Genomic DNA, 25,045 nt, shown 5'->3' with positions numbered 1-25,045 from the left:
CCGGACTCGAAGCCACCGTCTAAACCCGCAGAGCTTCGGATTGTTGCCCTACCAAGGCGTCCTGTTCCCCTTTTTTTGAGAAACCAGGCATCCAGAGGTATTGCTTTGGAACATTGGACATTGTGGCCCTGTGCCGACATGAGCCGTCCGTACAAGAAAGATGGAACATATATATTTGTGAGTAAAGACCACGACACCAACTACTTCGCCGACGGACTTATCGACGACTTCCTGTTAGTGCGCTGTATCTCCCGAGCGGCACTACCAGAATCGGGGCTTCCTAGGACCGATTTTAACGATGCACATGATGGGTTCTGCATGTTGCTAAAAGGCGCAAGACACTTCGCCTTAGACCTCTGGACCTGGCTGGCGGAGACTGTCAAAGGCGACTGTTCATGGATGTCGCTACTATGCGTTGCGTCTAATGAAGACCTGACGATCGTTATCAGCCCTCTCTTTCCTAATGGCGAGCCAAATCCACTGGCCAAGCATACACCGAGGATGAAGCAGATCACACCCGGGACAAATCGGGTCGAGACAGTTGACCTGATGTTACGCTATATTAAAGACAACCCAGACTACGCGGAGGATGCAAAGGCCCCAGATTCTTCGGATACGCAGATATTCAGTAATGGCTAGCAGGCGAGTGAGGAGCCTATAGGGAATATATGCCTAATCTCAAAGCTCAGCAGTCATTCATGGACCCGATGATCAGGAGGACGATGGGAATGGAGACAAGGACGAAGTTTATCTAGAGATAGTCCGAAGTCAGTGCCGGTATCATAGACTCAGAGCGACCTTAGAGAGTATGAGTTTCGAGCAGCATACTCTGCGGAAACAGACGAAAGGCCATGGGATCGCTTTCCCGGACTTCACAATCTTCTTGAAGGGATGGACTCGCTTCGAGTAGGCGGACTTTTCTTGGTCTATCACTGTGCTACCATGAGCCGAGGACTGGATATAATTTTGTTCAAGGCGCTGGAATTACCGATATATACATTATAGAGTGTTGAAAACACCTCCCCCTCTTCCTCTTGCATCCCTTCCTCCCTCTTCTTGCTTCCTTTGCTGCCTCCTCGGCCTGTTTTGCCTTTTCTGCTCCTTTTCTGCCTTCTTTGCTTCCTTCCTCCCCCCCTTCTCTCCCTCTTCTCCCTCTTCTCCCTTTTCTTTTCCTTCTTTTCTCTTCTCTCTCCTTTTCCCCTCTTCTTTTTCCTCCTCTTCGTTCGGGATCTCTCTTTAGACCTCTTGTACGCTCAGCTTAGGAGCTCGGTGAGGAATCAGGATGGTAAGGTCGGTGATGTCAACAAGGTTGGTAATATCGGTGATATCGACAAGGTTTAAAAAAATTCGAGAAAGAACGAAGGTCGAAAAGTAACGAGTTCTACAGCACTCTCCTCCATGAATACATGTCGAAAGTATAATTTTGCAAGGGACCTTACCAGGTCTTAAACCGATCAACTTACGTCGTATAAGGATTTATTCAGCCCTGAAGAGTATCTTCGAGCCAGTATTGAGTCTGTGCAATGGAGTTGACAGGGCTTGAAGCCATTTAGAAATCACCGCTGTACGATTTATAGAGCTGAACTGGGTCCGACAATTATTCATGGGGGGATAGTAATAGTTACGTCGTAGCAGTTGTGTACAGTAGTAGATTGAGTCTCAAATCGCTGAGCTGCAGCAAGGTCCGCCGCGCCAAGGTTGAACTTCTGACGGCTCTTTCCGAATAAAAAGTAATCAGTACTCCAGCCGAGCCGTGTACGGAGTATGGTAAGCACTCTACAGTTTTCACTCACCCAACGAAAAGTCTCATCCTGTGTTTCTGATGGCTAAAGCTTAGAAGGCAGAGCCGACCAAGAGACCTCGGACAGCCGTTCGTGCCGGTACACCGCGTACTCGTAAGCATCTCCGTGATCGATACTGGCGCACTGGACAACATCTCATAAGCGACCATGTGAGCACTCTTCTCTGGATCACGATTCAGGCACTGGTGTTCTGGTCTGGTCCACGAAAGGAGCATTCGGGCAAAACCGAGGGCACAAGTTCCCCCACACTCCCCGCGTTTTATTTCTTACGTATTTTCACGGCATGTCCATCTCAAGGAGCGCAGCGATCCGGTCTAGCCGGAGCCAAAACACGGAGCCCTTCTGATGACGTGCTCGAAGCCAGAAACCCTTTCTCACATCCCATCAGGCTTCGAGACTTTATTCTCGAATCCTGTATGGCAAGCGCGACGTTCAGTCCGTGATTGAAGCGGCCAGACTGTAACTTCAGATTCATTCTGTGCGTGTTTTCTTTAGCACTTTACATAACTTGCATTGCTTGTTTTGGAGTGGCGACCTCTGAATTTGAGGACATATCTTCTGTATGCTAGTATACGATGTGTCGATGATCCTGATCGGCTCTCGCCGAACAAAATAAATTTGATGTTCCCGTCGTGTCAACTTCCCGTAGACAATCTCCGCAAGACCCTTAGCCCTTGCAGATCCCCCGCATTCCCCCCCCTTTTGAGTCTCGATGGCATATCCAAACTCTATATCGCCTTGTAGAGTCGCTTTTCTCGAAGAGGAAGTCGACCTAAACTCCACCCTTCGCTTTTCCCCGGCAGATTGCACACCTTTGCAAGTTTTGTTCCAGGCACCGGATAATGATCGGGGTCCAGCGATTCGACAGGTCAGTTCAATATCCTGAAACTTTTCCACCATGTCAATTTCAATCACCTTGGGCTTGTCGGCTCTTGCGGGCCTAGCCTCAGCACAAACTGAAGTGCCACAATGGGTAAAGGGGCCAAAACAGCTCCTTCCGGATTGCGTTAAGGGACCGGAGTTTCAAACTCTACCAGCTGCTGTCTACAGTATCACTGATGTGCCTCTATAGCTTGCCAGGAATTCGGTTTGTGATGCAACGTTTACTCCCTAGGAGAGAGCAGTGGCTGTAAATACTTGCTACCTTCATTGTTGACACGTTTTCCGCTAGCTCCCGTTCGAATGAGTATGTGTCCTTGGGAGGTACATATACGTTACCAATCTGACGGGCTGGGCAGCCTGTCAATGGTCGCAACTTGCAACCAGAGGGGTCCCGTCTATCAGATTCCACCACATTTACGAACCTGGGGAAGCTTCGAAGCTAGAAGCTGATGGCATTCCTCGAGGACGCAGTAGGGCCGAAGGGCCACGGCAAGCGCACCAATTGACGTATGGAAATTAGGAGTGGCGATGGTCTCGTGTTCGTCCTTCCTGGGACGTACAAGAAGACAAGCTTCCGGCGGGTAGAGGCTTGGAAGGCTTACCAAGGCCTGGAAGAAGCCAGCTCCGATCGCCTCGTCTCGTGGTCCACTGTGTACGACGTATTCCTGTGTATAACAGAGTTGAAAAAGGTAAGGAAAGAGATATACAATCCACGGGTTGATTTGTCGATCTTTCCTGCTCGTTGTTTACTGTTTATATTTTCAAGGGCAGCAAAACAATCAAGCGATGCGCGGCTCGGGGCCAAAGAGCCCGCTAGCTGTATACAGAAATGACCGACCCCGACCCCGACCCCAACCCCGACCCCGAGCTGCTCTACCCCGCATTACCCCATTCCCCCCATTCCCCCCATTCCCCCCATGCCATCCCATCCCATCCCATCCCATGCGACTCTACCCCCTGCTTACACTCCTTATGGGGACAAAGACGCGGAATGACCTGCATCCTGAAAGAGAGCTAACAAGCTCTCGCGCACCAATCACGACCGACTGACCCGACTTGACTGACCCTATGCAGCAGCAGCCGCAGGTCAGATTCTCCAATGGAAGGTGGGACAAGCAGAGCCAGGCTGCCCTACGTGTAAACATCGAATCTCATATAAGGTCGGGCCCGTCCTCTTGACTGTCGATCCCCCATCTCATCCGCTTGTTCAAGCCTCAAGCCTCAAGCCTCAAGCCTCAAGCCTCAAGCCTCAAGCCTCAAGCCTTACTTAAGCCATAAGCCATAAGCTATAAGCTATCAGCTATAAGCCTCCTCCTCCTGCTCCCCTACGCTGTCCAGCCAGGAATCACAACACCGCCAGCATGAGCTCCAGTCCGCCAAAACCTGTGGTCGATTCCAAGAACGAGTCGTATGTCGGTGGCCCAGAGGTCGAGATGGCCATCTCCCAGGTCGAGCACGCCGACGATCTGGACGAGAAGGCACGCATCGCCGACTACAAGGCGGAGGCCGTCGAGGCGGAGAATGCGGAGCACAATATGGGAGTGCTCGAGGCCGTTCGGGAATATCCGATGGCTTCCTTCTGGGCATTCGTCATGTCCTTCACTATCGTAGGTTGCCCGACCCTCCTCTCATGACATTTGTTTATGGCATGCTTCGCTTCGCTTCACTTCGCTAAGCGACAGCGACGGCGAACCTCTTTCTCATCACTTGCCAAACGCGCCGCAACGCAATGCCATGGGCGTCTCTAGCTAATACCTTCCAAGATCATGGAGTCCTACGACGTGTTTCTCATGGGCAATTTCGTGGCTCTTCCACGGTTTAGGAAAGAATACGGCATCCAACACTTGAACTCCGACGGAATGCTCGACTGGGTCATCGAGACGAAGTGGCAGCAGGCCCTGCAGGTTTCGGGGCAGCTGGGCGCGCTGATCGGGGTGTTCGTAGCTGGTCCGCTCACCAGCCGCATCGGCTACCGCTACTCCACCCTGACCGGCCTCATGCTCCTGAACGCTTTCATCTTCGTCTTCTACTTTGCCAAGTCGCTCCCCGTCATGTTCGCAGCTCAGATCCTCGAGGGCATTCCGTGGGGTATCTTCATTGCCAACGCACCCGCGTACTGCTCGGAGGTCGTACCCATCAAGCTCAGAGCACCTGCTACGCAGATGCTTCAGATGTTCTGGGCCATAGGCAGTATCATCGTCGGAGGAGTCACTTACCGCTACAACGGGATCGACCACGACGACGCATACAGGTATACCGGACCTCGGTTGCGCGACTGTGAGTACCTACCTCGCTAACGAAGTCAACACAGGATCCCCATTGCGCTCCAGTGGATATTCCCCACCCCACTCGCCATCCTCATCTTCTTCGCGCCGGAATCTCCCTGGTGGCTCGTGCGGAAAGGCCGCCTCGAAGACGCCGCGCACGCAGTCGAACGTCTCGGCAGACGCTCCACGACAAAGGCCAGCGAGACGGTAGCAATGATGAGGCGAGTCATCCAGATGGAGCTGTCCGAAAAGACACCCGGCTACCTGGAGCTCTTCAAGGGCGTCGACCTCTACCGAACGGCCATCGTCTGCGGCGTCTACGCCGCACAGAACCTGACCGGGAACCTGATTGCCAACCAGGCCGTCTACTTCTTTGAGCGTAAGTGCCCCTCCCCCCCCACCCCCTATCTTCCCTGAACGTACAAGTATCGCTACTCGTGTCCCTCGATAATACATGTGGCACAACGAAAAGAAAAAAAAGTGCTCATTCGCATACAGAGGCCGGCGTCTCGACCAACACCGCTTTCGCCCTCGGCCTGATCACCTCCGCCCTGCAGATGATCTTCGTGATGCTCTCCTGGATCCTGACCACCTACTTCGGCCGGCGCAGCATCTACCTCTGGGGCTCCGCCGGCAACACCATCCTCCTGATCGCGCTCGGCGTCGCGGCCTCGGTCGGCGGGAACCGCGACGCCGCGTCCCTCGCGCAAGCCTCCCTCGGCCTCATCGTCTCCGTGCTCTTCACCCTCGGCCCGGCGCCCGCCTCGTGGGTCATCATCGGCGAGACGTCCGCCATCCGGCTCCGGCCCCTCACCACGGGCGTCGGGCGGGCGGCCTACTACATCGTCGAGATCCCCTGCATCTTCCTGGCCAGCTACATGCTGAACCCGACCGGCGGCAACCTCGGCGGCAAGTGCGGCTACGTGTGGGGCGCCACGGGCTTCCTCTGCCTGGTCACGGCCTACTTCTTCCTGCCCGAGATGAAGGGCCGCTCGTACCGCGAGATCGACATCCTGTTCCGGCGCAAGGTTTCCGCCCGCAAGTGGACCGAGGCCGTCGTCCACGAGCAGGACGACGAGTAGAATGGAGGCTCGGCAGATGCGTGGTTTCGCCATGCGTTGGCTGGCTTGAGCAATGCAGCATGTATATAAGATCGGGTATTCCCCGACTGGCGCACCACGAGTACTACAGCTACTACAGCTACTATAACTACTACAGCTACTGCAGGTAGTAAGTAGTAAGTAAGTAGTAAGCAGTATCCTCAACCCAGCCAAAAAATCAACCCAACCCAATGCAAATAAATAAATTCCTCACTTCGCTACGCTACGCTACGCTTCACACCTCACACCTCACACACGCTCCTCTCCTTCCTCTCCTCTCAGATCAGACAGCGCACATGAGAGGCGAAGAAGAAAATATCGTATCGTATCGACTCTGAACACTTTTATTTTTATTTTGGCCTGTGGGGGGGTTGGCGGGGAGGGGAGGGGGGTTGAGAGGAGGGTGAGGGGGGCTGAGAGGAGGGTGAGAAGGGGGTGAGAAGGGGGTGAGAAGGGGTTGAGAGGAGGGGGGGGTGAGGGGGGTGAGAAGGGCAGGGCATGATATATACTAGCAAGTCATTCATTCATTCATTCATTCTTTCATAGATACAGTAGATACGGTAGATACTAAGTAGATAATATATAAAAAAAAAAAAGAATAGGTATCTAAATTTTTTTTAAAAAAGGGAGAGTGGGGGAGAAGGCCACACTCAGAAGATGCTAAAATCAATCAACAACAAAACAAGCCAAGAGAAGAGAATCACGAGGCACGTTATTTTTTTTTTTTTTTTTTTTTTTTAATTTTCTTCTTCCTTTTTTTCTTCTTCTTTTTTCTTTTCCCGCCAAAAAAGATAAGGACACGCTTTTCTTTCCACTATGTATGTAGCTCGCTCGCTCGCTCGCTCGCTCTATCCATCCCGTTCCTCTGCCAAACTTTTTTTTTTCTTTTTTCTTCTCTCTCGCGCTGATTTGCTAAGGAGTGGCATTCATTCATCCATCCACCCTTTTTTCCTTGCCCTGCCCTGCCTTTGGGGAAAAAAAAGAAAAAAAAAAGAAAATAGGGCTCGTACCACCCAAGATCTTTGTCCGCCCGTTTTCTGATGAAACCTTCTTCAGCCATGCGCCACTCATTGATTCCTTTCTCGCAGCACACGATAGCTAGAAGAAGACTCCGACTCGGACTCGGACTCGGACTCAGGCTCAGGCTCAGCAGTAAGCGAGTGCCAACGAATGTAATGTAAGGTAAGGTAATGTAACGTAGCAAGACCGACGACATAGCTAGTTAACCACCCGGTCGCTCACAAAAGTGAAAGACACACACAACACGATTATCCCTCCGCCCCCTGTTGTCTGGGTCAGGGTCTCCACACATGCCTCGCTTCCTTCAAAGGCTGGTCGAAGACGCCGCAGTCGCAGACGAGAACGCGCTCGCCGATTCGGATAATGATGATGGCTCATCCTCTCGATCTGGAGGCGTCCAGCTCGCGAAGAGGAACGACGCACTGGCGAGGAAAGCCCACGTGATGAAACAAAACAAGCCGATGGCAAAATCCCCGCAGGCCGAGACGGACTCCGTCAGTCGGGCAAGGTGGGGTTTCAGGTAGAAATAGATTTTGATGTGAGGCCAGAAGAGAACTCGGTAGACTCGGAACCAGAGGGGATCCTGGGCGCTCCAATCCATGTATTGCATGAGTGGTTGGGGGGCTGGGTCGTTCGCAGGACCGTCGTCCGCGGTACCATCGCCCTGCCCAGCGCCACCACCCCCCGCCGAGCCGTCGTTGTTTCCCTCATCCTCCGCCCTATCTTGCCGCCTCTCCGCCATCTCATAATCGTTGGGGCCTCCCCCAAGACGAGGGTCAGCGGGGTTGACAGCCGCTGGTGTCGACGCTTGCATCGAAGAGGACATGGTGATTCCGGGTCGCGGATATGTATTCGATACAGCGAGCGGTTGGCGATTGAGGATTTGGTGAGAGGAATATTGATACGATGGATGATGTGATTGATATGAGTTGAGAAGAAGCTTGCAGGAAAGACGTCGAATTTTAGTAACCTGGCCGCGCAAGCACGTACGATCCCTCAATTTCTGCAGAAGCAGGAGCGGACACATGGTGGTCGAGGAAGTCGCCATGGGCTGCGGCAGGCGAGAAGGCAAGTATCGCGAAAATGCTGTTCTTTTGCTGCGACATTTGCGAGGCGAGATGCTTCATGATCACTGTAATTTTTATCAGTATCTTAATATCATTTATCTTGATTGCGTCTTTGCACTAGAAAACACCCCGAATAGTAAGAATAGAAGGTCTGACGAAGGGGTATTCCCATGATATATTCTACAAGATACAAAATTATGCAGTCATCCATCTGCCATTGATCTGCTTCTTCCGTACCTGGTACACGATTAGCATTGTCGGACAGAACCAGGCATGGACAGACTTACCATGGGCGCCACCACGAAAACGCCTACCCACAAAGCAAGAACCGTGCCCACCAGGCTCAGCTTATTGAAGCCTCTCCCCAGGATATCAAACGCCATACTGGGTGCCACTCTCGTACCGAAAACATCGATACCATACGCAAAGACTAAGCTAGTACTCTCCAGGATTGCTGGAGATGTAATCACATCCTTGACCCCAATGACCTCCCGCTGATGGCTGAGCACGATCTTAGGATCGAAATCAATGACGGGGGTGTATCTGAATAGACCCTCTTCTGCTTCCAAGGGAGTAGGATCCCGACCAACCGGTCTGCGCGGGTCGAGGACGGCTCGCGGGATGCCGACTATAGCATTCGAACCAGCAACAGTGCATAGAAGCTGGCGAGTGGTGATTCCCTGGCCAGTTTGAGTGACTGCCATGTGACTGATCGCTTCCGGAATGAGGAAAGATTGAGTGATGACGTGAGGCAGTGCTGGCTCTGCGTTGGGGATTCCGGAAGGTTCCAAGCTCGAGGAATTGCCCTCGGCGCCCATTGGCCCACGGTCGTTTGCAACCGCGGACTCGTAGAGGTCCGAAACAACAATCTGATACCCCTTCGAGGCGGGGAGTTCCGTAGTAGATGAGGCGAGATCGCTCCAGAGGGAGTAGGCGAACCAGTTCTCGGTGAGAGCAGATGCGATCGGCTGCTTGGTATCGACCCCCTCGTGGCTTGCTGAGTAAAGGACATCGCCAGAAACAGAATCTAGCAAGTAGAATGAGGCTGTAGAAGACTCGTCTGAAACGGCAGTGACAAGAACAATGTTTGGGTTCAGGTACTTGTATAGAACAGTTCGGTCGCCAAGGACTCGTCCGATAGAGGCTACCGGGTCATGAGCAGGTCTCGAAACGACCTTGACAACCTTTTGTCCAGATCCAGGCTGGAATGTCCACGCCACGACGGGAACTCCGTTACTTCCATTTTCTTCAAATCTGAGGCCCTTGACCTCACCGTTGTTTCCTTGCACCACAAGGTTCGCAGTGGGTACCCAGGCAATTGGAATATCGCCTGGGTTACCATCCACACCGATTGGTAGCAGCCAAGGGCCAGAGGGGCTATCAACCACGGCAGTACTCTGCACTGGAGGCCAAGATCCAGGCATCATTGCTTCTATATTCTTGCCAGAGGTTGTCTCCAAAACGACATACTCACCATCAGCACCCCGGATGGTAACGTAACCTCGTGTTTGCTCGACCCAGATACCCTTTACATCCCACTTACTGCCTGTGGGAATGTCAAACGCTTTCGAGTTCCATGCTATAGCTCCTTGGTTCCCGGCATCAATACCATACACACGACCACGTCTAGTGGCAACGAGAATAAGCTTGTTGAAGCCAAAACTGTCCCGAGTCAAGACCCCAGATTTAGGAGCAGCTGCGTCACCAGAAAAAATACTGCTGAGTAGCCGGGTTGGTAGTTTTTGCAGGTAGTCTGGTAGATATTGTAGGTCGTTCACATGGCGCTTGACGCGATGGATGTATGCAGACAGTGGATTGCTATGAGCTTCTGCTTCCAACGTCTTTGCCAAACTCTCGGACTGTGGGATCTCAGCCCATTGAGCGGCGACACCACCCGAAAGACCTTCAGGTCTGCTCCAGTCGATTACTCCATTGCGGATAAGGACCCAGTCTTCGTTACTCGATAGCACTGCGCAACGGACCGAGTAAGTGTCCGGGGTGCGCTGAACGACTTCTGAGGCACCATGGACGTAAGTTCTGGAGTCTGAAGAGGCTTTCATCGGCCAGCTTCCAAGAATTCCATGAGAAACCGACGATACAATGATCACTTCATCTTCCGTAACTCGTGTGAAGTAGACATTTCCTTCCTGCGAACTGACAGAGATTGCCCCTTTCCCACGAAGCTTTGGCAGCTCGTACTCCTTTTTGATGGCCCAGGTCTTGAGGTCAATGTGATAGACGTCGGCTCGGTTGGAGGTTGCAGAATGGCTATGCACCAGGAAATGCGGGAGTGACTGAACCAGATTTGGAGCATGAATGGAGACCTTGATAATCTCTCCGTCAGACTCCTTCAACGGGAGACTCTGAAGACTGGATGCTTTGCCCAATACATTGACCTTGAGGTTCTTGAACGCCTTATCGGTCCAAGCAATTATCGGCAAGGCAGAATTTGCGCCAACAATAAGGACATCCTCAGCGGTGTGAACATCTCCCTTGGTATTAAGGATGTAGTCGGTGATCTTTTTCCCAGTTACTGGATCCAACGTCGTAACCTTCAGATTGTATGCCCCTACCGATCCATGGAGAGAAATCACAAAGACATTCAGCACATCCGTGCTCACTTGCAGCGGGATGCCATCGCTATGGTCTTGATACTCCCATGCCACATCCCCATTCCGCCCCTTCAATTTCCGTAGCAGTCCTTTGCCGTCCTCCTCAAATAGAGCCAGGATGTCCTTGGGCTTGTTATCGCGGGCAGCGGATTCCATAACCTCCAAGTCCTTTACTGTTCCAGGAAAGATATTTCCCCAGCTTTCTCTGCCACTCATCGCATCCCAGGCATCAACTCTCTGCCCTGTTGCAGAAACCACGAGATTCTCGCCCTCCACCGGCCTCAAGAGTCCATTGTCTCCGCCCACGACCTGCCTCCATACCACCTTCCCCGTCCCAGGATGTACCGCTCCAAGAACTCCCAGATCGCTCAAAGTGTATAAAAGTGTCGCTTTCTCGTCTATTCTCGGGCGATGGAAGAACGTGTTGTGAGCTTGGGGGAGACCGATTAATTCGTAGTGGTAATCAACGACGTACGCTTCGTCAGCGAACACAGCGAACGTGCCAGGCAGGATTGATAGCGTCAAGCTCAGTAGATTAAGTGGAAGCCGCATATTTTCAGGATGAATCGAGGCTGAACACCTCGCTGACGGCCTCGAACTTGCTATCTGGAGCTTTGGCGGTTGATAGTCCGGTTGATAGTCGCGAGTACGGTGCGCTGCGGCAACCAGACACGTCATATTGATCACGTGCTGCAAGTTTTATCTCATCTTTTTTTCTTTCTCTTTTTTCTTTCTCTTTCTTTTCTTCTTCAATGGATACAATTTCAGATACTCTGAACTGACTAGTCCTCGTCCCCAGAATCTCAATTGGAGCCACCTAGAGGAGCTGTGGTGCATGATGCATCTATCACAGAAAGGTATTCAAGCTCCATCGTGGCTTCTAAGTCGACTCATTGCCACTAGTTTAGAGCCAGATAATTAATGCATAGCTCATTTGCATGTTAGAAAAGACTTATCGTAACATAATGGAAGTCTAGAGCGAATCACATTTCCTGATAGGTACTCTCCAAACAGGTTCTCACCACACAGTATTGTCGTTAGTAAGCGAGTCCCTGCATGACGGGCCTTGAGTGTTAGGACCCGTAGACAAATTTGAGTGAAAGTAGGAGTATAGATGTTACTGAGCTCACTTCTCATGTATTGGAATTGGGAGGGACATACTGGGCTAGGCGTACGTGAGAACATGGGGCAATCGATTCGGGAGAAGATGTGTTTTGCAGAAAAGGATGTACTTGTACGGCACTAGCTAAATAAATGGTCTTTGCATCGACCAGCCACGAGCTGTATAGGTTTCGCAACTTGCATAGTATCATCAACCATCTCTACACAGCTGCTAGACTTACTGGCCCGTTGTGTAGCAACGCCACGCTGTTGATCTCCACCCAGAAAGCACTCTTCATCCACCAGCCAAAATCATCGTACAAGTTAAAAGAGCAAGTAAGACCATGTGACCCAATTTGGGATTCGGTTATTGTCCACACAGGTATGGTAAAGGTAAAATAGGACGCCAAATTCCGTGCTCTGCTGATTACCTCTTCACGAAAAGGCACCGGCAGCATTCTGCAAAGTCGTACGAGGTACTGCTTTGGAAGGATCTGAACATCTAGGTCTTTTTAGAGGTCGTGCGGCTACGGGTACGTCGGCCTTTGGAAGTGGAAGATCTGAGATTTGAGATTATCCCGTTAGCATTTCCTGTATTCAAATCTGACATTGCAGGTTGTCTTACGGATCTTTGACCTTATCGGCGGCATCACTAGAACTCGTCAGCAGGCGCTCTCAGAAGATTGGTGTATCCATTACCCAGATCTTTCACCATTCCTAGCGATGGCGACTGCAGAGAGATCCTCCTCGGTAGCTTCGGCTTCACCTTGCTCCGGGATGTGAGTCTTCATAGAAGAACCTTCAGTCATACCAGGCTTTGATTCGTGAGCCAAAGCTGGTTCTTCCATAGGCTCATTCTTGACCGCCTTATTTCCACTCTTTTTTGACGCTGGCTTGACTTTTGCAGATTTCACAACAGGATCGATACCGGCGTTCTGGTCGGCTGGCTCGGCCTTCACAGCCTTCTTTGAAGACGCGCCTTTCTTGGGGGCGGATACGACAGCAGGAGCGTCGGCATCCTCTTCGTCCTTGATCCGTTGATCAACGGCTCCGGAGATTTCTGTATCCTCTCCCTTCTTCGCACCCTTCTTAGCCCGGGGTTTCTTTGCTGGCGGTGGCTTGACCTCAGCAGCCTCATCGCTGTCCTCTTCCTTCTTGACTCCCTTCTTGGCTCGAGGCTTCGATGCTACCTTCGCCGGCTTCACATCTTCATCGTCTTCCGGGTCCGCCTTCAAGTTCTTCTTTGTTGCTCGCTTTTTCTTCGCTGGAGTGGCCTCATCTTCATCGTCTTCCGGGTCCGCCTTCAAGTTCTTCTTTGTTGCTCGCTTTTTCTTCGCTGGAGTGGCCTCATCTTCATCGGCTTCATCCTTGACCCGCTTCTTGCCAGTCGATGAGCCCCCAGCCAACTGTTCATTGAGGTCAGCTCTCGCAGTCGTACTAGCAGCTTCTCGCTTCGGGACGGTTGCTCCGTTGGCGCGTAGCATGGCTACCTCATCTTGCAGAGCGGCTATTTGAGCTCTCATTTCTTCGAACTCGTGGGTACGTGCCTTTTGATCATCTTTGATTTTCTTCTTACCCTCCTTCGTGCGAAGCCCAACGGCACCCAGGACGTTCATCTCAGGGTCCTACATTCCATAGTTGTTAGTTGAAGAGTGCTGAGGCTCCGGGCGACGACCATTAGCAAATAAATGACTTACTCCATTGAAGTCCTCTGCATCAATGAAACCCTGGGTGATGCATCTTCGGACTTTTTCTTGGAGATCGGGATGCTTTTCCAGGCTGTTCTTCTCGACACCCTCGCTGTCGTAGCCGTCAAGCGCGTCCCATCGGTATGTTCCAGGTGCATCTGGATCGGCAAGAAAGGTGCGTATTCCCTCGAGAACTTTGCCAGTCACGCATCCCCAGTGACGCCACTTCCACGATTCATGATCTTTAAATGACACCCACTATAGCAACTAGATCAGCGCTCGTCCTATATCAGATTTTAGCGTCCAACTTGCCACGCCCAGACGGAGCTCATCCTTGTCAATCTTGATGTTAGCAGCCTTACACTCAGTAGAGGTACAGCCGGCGCGACCGGTCGAAGCCGTTTCTGGTGGAAACAATTAGTCGTGGACATTCCATTCTTTAGAATTTAGAGTATTCCAAGATCACAATACTCAGGAGTCGTTTTACGACGCGTATGATAATCACGTGCCATCATAACAGGTGGTGGAATCCAGCATAGCAGAAGGAAGTCAGTCGGACGTGAGGGTATCAACTCACCAACTCTGTACGACATCTTGCTTCCTGGAAGCCGTGGCTGGTTCTTGCGTCAAACGCGGTTGATAGAGGACAGGGTAATTTAACCTGCGCGCGCGCGACTGGGAGTTTGCTCCGTAGTATGTTGTTACGTACACGTACCGGTAGTACCGGGCGATCTGTGGATACCAGATAAATGTCAGGTCACGTGAGAAGCTAGCAGGGTGAGAAAATGAACAGCGCTGATTGAGTGCAGCCGTCAGAGCTTAGGCCGTGGAGGAATAGCAAAATCTTGACGAATAGCTTACGGTAATCATCTCATGGAAGTCATAATAAATTCTTAATAAATAATAGAAAGGGAGAGTCTGGTTGCAACACAATGCTGAGCTTCGTACGGCCCCGGTTTCCTCGGCTGACTTTCATAACGAGGTCAAAGTCTAAGGCTTAGAGTGGCTATTGGCCGGTCTTTGCTGTCCGGCTCTAAGCCGTTTGCAATATCGTCTTGTACAACGAAGCTACGATCGTAGGAAGCGTGATTACCGTGTTTGATTGACCCAGAGAGATATGCTCGACGCCGATGATGCTCCTGTCTGGATAACTTTGAATCTAGGGAGGGCGCGAAAACAAACGACAGGGCCATTAGCAGCCTCTTTGGTCCAGAAACTGCCGTCTCTGTTGAGGAAGCATGTGTTGTCTTTGGCACCCGTGGAAGCGAAGCAGAAGCAGCCTCGAACGAGTCGACTTGGTATTCTTTAACCTGGTATGCTTAGCCGACTTCACGCTTGATAATTTCGGATTCCTCTTGCATCTTGAACTTGCAGAAGTGGTTTCATACTCGTCCTTGTCATCCTCCTAATACAACACGGCTGTCTTAGCGGCTTTCGATCTGGCGTCTGGACTTCTTGGGCCTGGAGGACATCACTGGGTTTGGATTCACAGTCTGAACACTAAAAAGAAATAACGAAATCGGTAACAAGATCTGTTACGACTTTTGCCTCCATGGTGATCGCTAGTACATACAGCTTGCATCTCCTTGATCTTGTTCTTGCCCTGATTGTGTTTACGGGCAAATATGCTGCTAAAAAGCCACCCGCCACTCCAAATCCACCGGCCATACCAATGGCACCAGCCAGAACTTTCCATGGACCAGATGAAGGTGTCAGCTGTGACGGCTGAAAATGTCTTCCTTGCGATAGCATCAGCAGCAACGCCTCTGGTTGCAACCTTTTGTACAGCCATGAAAGCCACGTCGTCTATCATAGACGCTTCAACAGTTAATCCGGCAATTTTAAGTGCTCCTATTGCAACTCCTATTCCTGCGAGAATTTTCAGAAGTCCTGCCACTGCAGCGATTTCGAGCCAATTATGGTACTTCAGCCCTCGGTTACTGGGCAATCGAACAATCAACAATCGCGGTCTTCGAGTGTCGAACACAAGGTGGTATCTCTCTATAAACTTGAAACATGAGGGAGAGGAAACGACAACGAGCTCAAAAGCCTGCTAGTCCTTATTTTGCATCGAGCAACACCGCGTCTCACGTCCGGGATTCCTTCCTGTAGCACTCCCACCACCACCACCAAGCAGATTCCCGAAGAAGCGATAGACCCACTATGGATCTGCTATGCAGGCATGCAGCCACTATGACACAACTACAACGTACTTCTCTACGAGTCTACAAATTCAAAAATAGTCACTTAATCAATCAAACAAAATCTCAGATAAATCGCTGTTTCGCCTCCTCCGCATCCTAATCAATTATCTAATATCCTCGTCTTCTTATCCTCCATTTTCCATTCTACAAAAGCCTCCATGACCGCTCTTTACTCCGCACTCAAAAAGTGAAACCTCGTCTTTCAGAGCTCCGATGAGTCCTGAGCAACATCTGCCTCTCGGTGTCCGAAAACATTCTCGTGCAAGTATTTCCAAAAGATCATATCAAACGCCTAGCTGTGCCTCGCAGCATATCGAGCCAGAAGCGGCCCGTCCGTTTCCCAGCTCTTACGCATGCACGTGGACAAGACTAAAGGCACAGTTTCAGAGCCAATTTCGTTCTTTTCTTTTCGGCGGTCTCTAGCGCCGACAGCCAGATCTGCAACCACAGGTCGTAGACCTGGGTCCAGTCGTCGATGTCCGGTTTCCACATCTCTGGAACTTCAATGACTAGCCACCAAGGACAATCAAGGATGAACTGCGTAGGTCCTGCCTAGGCAAGTTCTCAGTCTATCACTGCGGCTATGTCGTCAGAGTCGTTAACGAGGATGTTGCCAGTACGAGGATCTCGGTGTGTTTCCTTCTCGTAGAGTCTTCTCGCATGACAACTGAGCCCAATCGGGGCACGGAAGCCGAACATACACATCTGGAGTCAGTCCCTCAACCTGGATCCGGTACAAGATGTTGTATCCGCTGATGAGCAAAGGGGGCTCGAATCTTGCTTTCCTCCCGAACTTCTGCGCCGCAAGGGACGCTGCAAGTTCGCTGGTGCCCGTCCTTCGAAGGCGTTTCTGGGATATTTCCGATGCCTCGTCGCTCTTGTCCCAGGCCAGATTGTCTTCTGAGCTGTGCTCTCGCATCGCGGTTCACTGTGTATAAATCCAAGACTCGATTGAGTAAGCCGATCCTTCTTTATCGATATATCAGTTGCGGATCGCTCGATTATCAAAGTTCGCTTAGAGACAACAAGGAAAACTGGATGTCCCATCTAAAAATAGCCACACCGGTGAAGACGAACTTACCTGACTACGGACTTTAAAACTTTGGGCTCAAGAACTCCAGTCCGTCAGATTACTTCTCTCCTTCTTCTTTTTTTCCCGTAGAGCTGCTCCTCAAGACGCTACAATACGGAGTAATAGAAACATGCCGAGCACCGTCGCCAAGCCCGCCTAGTCATCCCGCCGCTAAGAAAAACCCGACTTTCCCAACACCAAGCCCGTTATTCCATACTCAGCCATCCCGCTCAAACTCTCGTTTCTCGTCTACAGAATCTCCGATTCTAGAACGCAGGAATCAGGAAGTGTACGCAAGCAAAATGCAAAGTCGAGATCGCTTCGTCAGCAGCCGCTACGCCCAGAATTTTCCAGCGTGGAGGGTAAACAGAAATAAGCGAGAGATGCAAGGATACCGGCATTCTTTTGCTTTGTACTTTTTACTTTGCTTTTTACTTTTGCTTTCTGCTTTTTCTCTTGCTCTTGCTCAGCCTACTTCGTATTTAGTTTTACTTACCGCTCTTGTCCGTCTGTTGTCTTGGCTTGATTTAGTATCTCCATACAGCGAGAAAGAATTATATTTGAAGGGATTCCTTCAAGGTGTTGTATATTCCTATTCCCAAATCTCCGATCTCCAGTCTCCAATCTCTTTCCATCCAGCGCATCGGCTTTTCCAAGCTTAACCTATCCATCGATTTCATTAGAGAAACAAACAAACAAACAGCCAAGCGAAACAAGCGAGACCTCAATTACCATACCCAGGCTCTTGTCCATCCATCTCCTATCACACCCACCACCTCACCTTACCACTTACAAACATCTACCAACATATCCCGACCACATTTCAAAGAGCAGCCACACCAACACACCAGCAAACACAGCAGCAACACCAACCCCCTCCGCGAAAAAGGACCCAAAATCCAACACCACACACCACACAACACCCACCATCAATCCACCCATCCAAAACCATGTCCAGCACCTCTCTAAACTACCACCTAATCTACTGCCCCCTCATAATCCTAGCCTCAGCCTACCGCTCCGCCCACAAGACACTATCGCGTACCCCATCCTCCTCCTCCTCCCCATCCTCTCCATCTTCCCCATCTCCAAACCCCCACACCCAACCTCCAACCCAACCGCAATCCCCCGAACGCCGCCTCCGCAGCCAACGCCAAAAACGCCTCCGATCATCCGGCCCGCAGCAGCTGTAGGCAGGCAGGCAAGCAGGCAGGCACCATGCTCTACGGACCATGCCCCATGTACCCATGTACCCACCTCCCTCTCTGATGGACAGCGCACGAGGCGATAAGGAGATGAGGGTCTTTTTTACGCTTTGCTTTACTTGCTATGCTGGCTTTACTATGCTGCCATCATCAATCTTTTCAAAGTGACAGAACGAGAACGAGAACGAGAACGAGAACGAGAACGAGAAGAGGGATGGGGGAAAAAAAAGGAGGGGCAAAGCTCAAGCAAAGCGTCGGAAAGCAAGCAAGCAAGCAAGCAAGCAAGCAGAATGAATCCCCCTCCCTCATCCTCCCAAAGATTCCGAACGCTATCGCTAATGCCAACGCCAACGGCATGACATGCCACGCTATGAAACACCCACACTAACAGCGGCACCGACAGAAAGAAAGGCCTGTCATTATCTGTCATTTGGAATAGGTACATGGGGGGGAAGCGAGAATCAGTCAGCTAGTCAGTTAGTCAGCCAGTCAGTCTTCAAGCACATGAGCAGGACAAGCAAGCAAGCAGCGACGAAAAGCGGCAGGCGCAGAAAGGAAAGAAGAAAGTAGAGAGATATGTATCACAACGATAGCAAAACCCGACAACAGAGCGAGGACGAAGGAGAGAGAGAAAGGAGAGAGAAACGAGAGTAGAATTGCTTTCATCGCCGCCTCTTCGTTCCTATGCATATGCCAAGACTGTTGTTATCCATTATGAATTACCTACTCTCTTCTCCAGACCTCCTCCATTTCCGTTCCAGCCCCGGAATTTTGCCGCTTGAACCCCGCCCCCATACCGCCCAACCTTCCCAGCCGTACAAAAAAGAAGAGATCAACCAGATTTTGTTCTTTGAATCGAGAAAGCCCTTTTCTCTTTTCTCCTTCCTCCTTCCCCTATTCCTCTCCTCCAAATACCCATGATTTTTACAAGAGAACCACCAAGAGGTACAACAATGAAGGAGAGAGAGAAATCCAAGGAAATGAAAAAATCAGGTATCGTCTGGAGTTCTTCCGCTCATGTATAACCTCCCATCCCATCCCATCCCATCCCATCCCATCCCACCCATCCTGCCAGAGCCACCGAACCAACCAAACTGAACCAACCAAACCAAACCAAACCAAATCAGACCAAACCAGACCAAACCAGACCAAACCAAACCAAACCAAACCAAACCAAACCAAACCAAACCAAACCAAACTAGCAATTATCACCTCCCCGCCTACTATTGGAAACCGACCCGAGAAGCCCCAAAGCCAGACCAATGACTAAAACTTCAAGGGAGGAAAGGCACTCCTCCAAAAGCTGACAGAGGGAAGGCTCCACCAGTCCTGCCTTTTGAGCAGAGGCAAGCAAGCTCCCATGAAAACCTATCCGTCCAACCTGAACATCCGCCTCAGCGCCCCAAACTTCTTCTTCCTTCTCGCCCCCCCCTGTAGCCTAACAGCACTGATATCCACCTCGCTCAGCCCCGTCGCCGTATACCGGCGCGTCCCGACGCCAGGTCTGTCGCTGCCGTTGGGACTGAGATTCAGATCGGCCAATTTGTCACCAACGCGCACGATGCCATTGCCGCCGTCAGAGGTGGATGGCCGGCCGCCGTCCACGGTTTTCATCGGCTGATTTTCTGTGGGTAGTGGCCAGGCGCCGCTGTTCTCGCGACTGAGTGGATTGCGCTTCTGCAATCTGGGAGACGAGACCTGCGATTCCTTTTCAGGGACGCGGAGGGCTTGCAAATCGGATTTTTTGCGCTCTAATGGGGTTTCTTGTCGAGCAGAGCTTTCTGCGTTTGACTTCTGCACGCGAGAGGCAGCGTCTGGTTTCTTACGGCGAAGGATATTAGAAACGAAACTGCTTCTTTGTCGCGAATTTGATTTTGTGGGCGGAAAGTCTGTGGCGGCGGGGAGAGAAATAGTGCCGCGGCCTGAGCCTGATCTCTGTATCGTGCCTTGGCTAGGAGCTGCACCATTGCTATTGCCGTTTTGTTTCGGGGTAATTTTGGACTTCTCATCGTCGCTGTCAGGCAAGTCACTAGAATCCCGGTTCTCAATGCCAGAGCCCTTTGAAATTCCGCGCACCGGGGCGCTGTGGCGCACTCTACCGCCTACAAAAGAAGCAGGAGCGGGGGCGTCCTCGTCGGAGTCGTCGGAGTCGTCAAAGCGGCTTTTGAAGACGGGTCGGTCATCTTCTTCGTCGCTGGAGTCTGCGAAACGGCTGGCGAGGCGACGGGTTGGCTTTTGCTGGGTTTTTGCTGGTGCCGAACGGCCGAAACCACCCTTGCTCGAGGCTGGCTTATTTCTCATCGATGGGGTCGTATCGTAGGAGCTGCGCATAGAATTGCGCATATGTGTTTGCGGAAGATTGGCTTGTGGAGCGGGATTGAACGAGCGGCGGAAAGTGGAGCCTGTCGGAGATAGGGAACGAATGCTGAATCGACTCGATCGTGTAGGTGAGCCTGGTCGTCGAGCTGACGAGTTATCAGCTGATCCTCGCATGGAGCTCCTGAAACTTGGAATATCGTTACTCCTGTTGCCGGGTCGCTTGAAGCTGCTGTCACTATCTGCTGAGCCGCTCCTGGGGCGAATCGGCTTTGGTGTCATATCCCGCGTCGCGGCATCTTGAGCAGCTGCTGCGCTTGCAGCCGAAAGGGTTCTAAGGTGACCATTCCCAGTTCGTCTGCCTTCGACGGCAGATGATGACATGGGCCGGACCCTCTTTTGCAAATCTTCTTTGTGCTCCGTCTCGGCACGTAGCGAAGCCCGCATTGACCCAGGTCCACGCATCGACTTTCGAATGTGAGGATCCTCGGCAGAGCTGGAAGGTTCGGCACGCATGGAGGATCTAAGTGGAACATGTCCACCTGGGCCAGCCTTCGCACCAGGTGTGATCATGTAAGTCCTTCCGTTGCCGATTGACCTTTGACTTTCTAATTCTACTGGCACAGGTTGGACAGTAACCCTTTTCTTTTTCTTCAAAATCGAAGCTGGGACTGGTTTCGCGTCGGTCTCAGTATCGGATCCTTCTGCTTCTTCGCGAGCTTCGTCTTCCAATTGACGCTTTTTCTCGGCGGAAAGAGTGCTCCAGTATGCCTGTACCTTCTCCCATCCTTGATCCATGCCTGGCTCACTTGATTTTCTTGACAACTGTGACCTTTGGTAAGCCTTTTCCTTAGTTTGTTTCGTTGTAGGGCTATCGGGAGGTGTCGAGATGGCCAGACCAGGTATCGTCGTCGTCTTGGGAGCAGGACTGTCCGCTACAGCATTCAAAGACATGAACCCGTTGTCGTCGGCGTCTGAGAAATCTTCAGCCGCATCGGAGTACACGTCGGCATCTGATTCTTCGGGCTCCTCTAGAATGACAGGATGTGCAGCATAAGCAGCCAACTCCCCCAATACAGGCGATCCAGCACGTGGCGTCTCCAAGTCTGGCTCCGCAATTCCCACCTCAGCAGGCGTTGGTTCGGTAGGGTGGTGCTCGATGATTGCGTGATAGTTATCGTCTGGCCCCCCTTGACTGCCAGAGTAGGAATTTGATCTGTCCCAAGCACCAGGCATATCTAGCCACTCTCGGTTCGCCTCTGTAGTTTCCAAGGTTGGTGTTGCCGAAAGTATAGCGATTCGTGGAATTTCAGACTCAGCCATAGCCTCAAATTCCCCCTTGTCAGTGGAAGTTTGACTTTCGGGTTCGTGTGGGATGGGGGAAGCAAGTGCTCTGTAAGTATCCGCATCCCCATCTTCCGGTCCACGCCTGACACTGTTGCCGCGAGTGAGGCCGACATTCCCATTCTCTACGCTATACAGACTGCTATCGCTGCCTGAGTGGTAGCCGTTGCCGTCCGCCGAAGGGACCTTGGCAGGCAAAGGCTCGCGGGACTTTGAAATGTTTGCAGTGTTCTTCGATGCCGCATCTTGGAAAATTACAGCTCCTACATTGTGATCATCAGATTGTCCGAGCTGGGTTTGAATGACCTCGCCAGTGGGCGGAGTAAAAAGTGATGGAGAACCCGGAGGCGGAGCTTCGGAGGCTGGCTTCATCAGGGGTCGCTCTTCCACCTCTCTCGCATGGATCTTTTTCTCTCGGACACTTCCGAAAGACGGCAGAGCAGGTCGCGGCTTCATGATCTCGCTATCGTCGTCGTCGACCTCCGCAGTCTCCTGTTTCTTGCTGCGCCCAATGCTAAACCATTGGCGCTTTGTCTGAGGACCGAGAACAACTGGCGAGTTCGTAGTGACTGATGTAGCTGCTTGCCCAACATCCACGTTCGTCTCATCGAAACTGACTCGATTGGTCCTCTTTCGACTGGGCGCAAGGACTTCGGACTGTGCGCCCGAGTCATTTGATGCTTGCTCATCGATACCCGAGCTTCCTTCGTTGGGAGATGGTCCCCGAGGGGAGCTGGAGTGCTTCAATGCAGATTTACGAGGTGAGGAGGACCTCTCGGGAGGGTCGTGTTTTACCATCAAGCTCTCTTGTGTGGTTGCAAAATGCGCTGTCCGCATTAGGCTCACCGATGCCACCCGACCTCCTCTGACGCTGCCTCGTGAAGTCAATCCAGTGTCACCCATACCGGGTGATGGTGGGCTCGGAGCTGGCTGGCTATGAGATCTTGCTTGCGGTCTCTCTTGTACCAAGGCACCCGATGCCGATGCCTGTCCTCGCCCTCTTCCGGCCATCGATCGAGGCGGCGGCGAAGGCGACATGTCCCACGGCTCGGAACCAGTGTTCAGCCTTGCAAGGTTACTTGTGGCTTGCCTGGGTTTGTCATCCTCTTCCTCCTCTCGCTCCTTGTCCTCTCTTACCATTGATGGCCTTTTAACCAGCATCGCTCCCGCCCTGGTATTGTATTGTTGCGCACCAGAGTCGCTTTCATTGTCGGAATTCGGAACGTAAGTCCCTGCATCACTCTCAGAGTCGCTCACAACAACCCTTTTCTTTTTCTTGTTCTTGGGCGGAGCTGCTGCCGCTATCTCGGGCGCGGGGGCTGGTATGGGTGCAGGTACCGGTGCTGGCGCTGCAATAGGGGTCGCTGGTACCACATGTTTTGACTGCTCCGCGGCTTCCAATGCATCAATGAATGTCCCCCTCGGTCTTCCTGTTGCCGTTGCCAGCCCCTCAGCTAGATGCGTCCCAGCTGTCTGCGGAGGCCTCTTCTTCTTCTTGACTGGTTGCTGTGCCACACTCTGTATGTTCTGTTCAATTGCGAGTACCTGAGCTTCCGGCAGAAAACTACGCGTATTGGGGTCATAGACCAGATTCTGGTTAGTAGGAGAGACAATGCGTGCAATATTTGCCCTTTGAGGTGACGGAGATGTTAGCCTTCTCTGTGTCATGGGTGACGCCGACCTAGAACCTGTAGGCAATGAGAAATTGACGGACCCTCTGCTTGCTGGACCACTCATTTCTGACAAACTGGACATGTTGGACAACCTCCGCTGGCCGGCTTTCCTGGGAGGGGTCGTCGTGGCTCCAGGTCCCAGGCTGGATCTGCGACCATTACCCGGGTTTGAAGGGGGGGACAATGCTCTCATGGCAGGCGCTTCCACACTTGCTGCTCGCCTGTGCGATACAACAGGTGCAGATGGCGGCAGCTGCTGGACATTGCTCGGGATAGCTGGGACGGGCGGCGCATCGATTGCGCTCGGCACGGGCGCTGAAGGCGACGGTTCCCGAAACGTTCGCTCTGTCATGGAACCGGAGCTTCCCCGTCGTTCGAGTCGCGGCCGGGACTGACTCCTCGTAGATCCGGTGAGCGAGCTTCCTACCGACGATACCGATCCGCTCCTTCGAAGGGTCCGCTTCGTCTGCACATCCGCGACGCTTGTCGGAGTTGTTGGGCGTGATCGTAGGGCCGCGGCGGCTGCAGCACTCGAGAGGGAGGCATTCGAAGCCTGATTCTTCAGGAAGGCCTGGGCTGCAGCGGTCGTCGCAGAGGCATTGGCGGTGGTTCCATTGAGGGGCTGTATGGAGATAGACGTGTCAGCGCGTGTTATGCTGCTACAGTATCATTGCGAGGAGCAAGTTCTCGCGGGGGGGCAAAAAAGCGCAATGCTGGAGGGCCAACGCGGAGAGTTGCCCGGAGTCGAAACACGCCCGGAGCTTCAGGGGACAAGAGGTGATGGAAGGGAAACATGTCAGTCAGAACATACCGGATTCGAGGAGCCTCTTTTCCTTCTGCTGTTCTTGGATCCAAACATATCGTTGTCGCCGACGGCACTGCCTGTCTGTGCTGCTGCTGCCTTTGCCTCTGCCAACTGGGGGCTGATGAGGATAGGTACTATGGCATGGAGAGAGAACAGAATTGGGAGGGCGATGCAAATTCAATGCGAAGAGATGACGACGGGCGGGGCAGGCAGCGAGCTTCGATGGGAGTGGCTGACTGGACTGGGATGAGCGGGCATGGGGGATTGGGAGTTGACTGGGATGGCGGTTTCTTGGCTGGTCTGGAAGTACCGGTACGGACGGCGGACGGCGGACGGCGGACGGAGGACGGAGTACCTACAGCTCAGCAATCAGAGCTGGTCGGGTGTGACGAGAGGGTGAAGAGTGAGATTGTCAGGAAAGAAAGAGGCAGAGGACTTGGGAGATGGGAGATGGGAGATGGGAGATGGGTGAGGAATGTTTGGTGAGGGAGGCTTGTTGATGTCGTCGCCGGGTGCAGCCAGTCAGTCATTAGTTCGGGGGGGGTCTCTCATATGAATCATGAGTTGCAGAATCGGTACCTTGCCTTGTTATCTCTCGGCTGAGCACCGGTACGACCCATGAGTGTTTTTGGGAATATATATCTATATCTATCTATGGATCGATCTATACATATAGATATATACATATGGAGAGAGATATAAAAATATGGCATTCACAGGAATACTAGCAAGACGAACATCAACAAACAGCAAGAGCAAGAGCTACCGGTAGATACGTCGCGGTAACAAACCGAAGCGACCAGAGCGACGGGACCAGAGTCGAGTCAAGTCGAGGCGAGTCAGGGCGGTTGTGATGTAAGATGAGTTGGATGCAAACTGATGAGATA

General features: G+C 52.0%; 7 protein-coding genes across 7 annotated transcripts; 2 read left to right on the top strand and 5 right to left on the bottom strand.

Annotated features, from left to right (window-relative positions):
* Window positions 1-138: 138 nt before the first annotated feature.
* Window positions 139-910, top strand: L3040_008229 (uncharacterized protein; the record flags this gene model as incomplete). Its single annotated transcript, XM_066153942.1, has 2 exons — window positions 139-628; window positions 690-910. The coding sequence occupies 2 exons, from the start codon at window positions 139-141 to the stop codon at window positions 908-910; spliced, it is 711 nt and encodes a 236-aa protein (XP_066010490.1).
* Window positions 911-4,045: 3,135 nt separating this feature from the next.
* Window positions 4,046-6,033, top strand: L3040_008228 (uncharacterized protein; the record flags this gene model as incomplete). Its single annotated transcript, XM_007295467.1, has 4 exons — window positions 4,046-4,291; window positions 4,448-4,935; window positions 4,996-5,330; window positions 5,450-6,033. The coding sequence occupies 4 exons, from the start codon at window positions 4,046-4,048 to the stop codon at window positions 6,031-6,033; spliced, it is 1,653 nt and encodes a 550-aa protein (XP_007295529.1).
* Window positions 6,034-7,375: 1,342 nt separating this feature from the next.
* On the bottom strand, window positions 7,376-7,897 carry L3040_008227 (uncharacterized protein; the record flags this gene model as incomplete). Its single annotated transcript, XM_007295468.1, has 1 exon — window positions 7,376-7,897. The coding sequence occupies one exon, from the start codon at window positions 7,895-7,897 to the stop codon at window positions 7,376-7,378; it is 522 nt and encodes a 173-aa protein (XP_007295530.1).
* A 436-nt stretch (window positions 7,898-8,333) lies between these two features.
* L3040_008226 (uncharacterized protein) lies at window positions 8,334-11,302 on the bottom strand (the record flags this gene model as incomplete). Its single annotated transcript, XM_007295469.2, has 2 exons — window positions 8,334-8,375; window positions 8,426-11,302. 2 exons carry the CDS (start codon window positions 11,300-11,302, stop codon window positions 8,334-8,336), a joined length of 2,919 nt encoding a protein of 972 aa, XP_007295531.2.
* A 1,051-nt stretch (window positions 11,303-12,353) lies between these two features.
* On the bottom strand, window positions 12,354-14,132 carry L3040_008225 (uncharacterized protein; the record flags this gene model as incomplete). The annotated part of the gene is made up of 7 exons (XM_066153941.1): window positions 12,354-12,411; window positions 12,477-12,503; window positions 12,551-13,257; window positions 13,399-13,476; window positions 13,549-13,797; window positions 13,852-13,943; window positions 14,117-14,132. 7 exons carry the CDS (start codon window positions 14,130-14,132, stop codon window positions 12,354-12,356), a joined length of 1,227 nt encoding a protein of 408 aa, XP_066010489.1.
* Window positions 14,133-16,112: 1,980 nt separating this feature from the next.
* Window positions 16,113-16,662, bottom strand: L3040_008224 (uncharacterized protein; the record flags this gene model as incomplete). The annotated part of the gene is made up of 2 exons (XM_066153940.1): window positions 16,113-16,291; window positions 16,347-16,662. 2 exons carry the CDS (start codon window positions 16,660-16,662, stop codon window positions 16,113-16,115), a joined length of 495 nt encoding a protein of 164 aa, XP_066010488.1.
* A 2,726-nt stretch (window positions 16,663-19,388) lies between these two features.
* Window positions 19,389-24,212, bottom strand: L3040_008223 (uncharacterized protein; the record flags this gene model as incomplete). Its single annotated transcript, XM_066153939.1, has 3 exons — window positions 19,389-23,310; window positions 23,395-23,975; window positions 24,165-24,212. The coding sequence occupies 3 exons, from the start codon at window positions 24,210-24,212 to the stop codon at window positions 19,389-19,391; spliced, it is 4,551 nt and encodes a 1,516-aa protein (XP_066010487.1).
* Between the last annotated feature and the right edge of the window lie 833 nt (window positions 24,213-25,045).

The sequence above is a fragment of the Drepanopeziza brunnea genome, assembly GCF_022702325.1.
Source record: "Drepanopeziza brunnea f. sp. 'multigermtubi' strain 214-2 chromosome Unknown ctg15, whole genome shotgun sequence".
NCBI classification, from domain to species: Eukaryota; Fungi; Ascomycota; class Leotiomycetes; order Helotiales; family Drepanopezizaceae; genus Drepanopeziza; species Drepanopeziza brunnea.
This window is presented reverse-complemented; position numbering and strand designations above follow the sequence as displayed.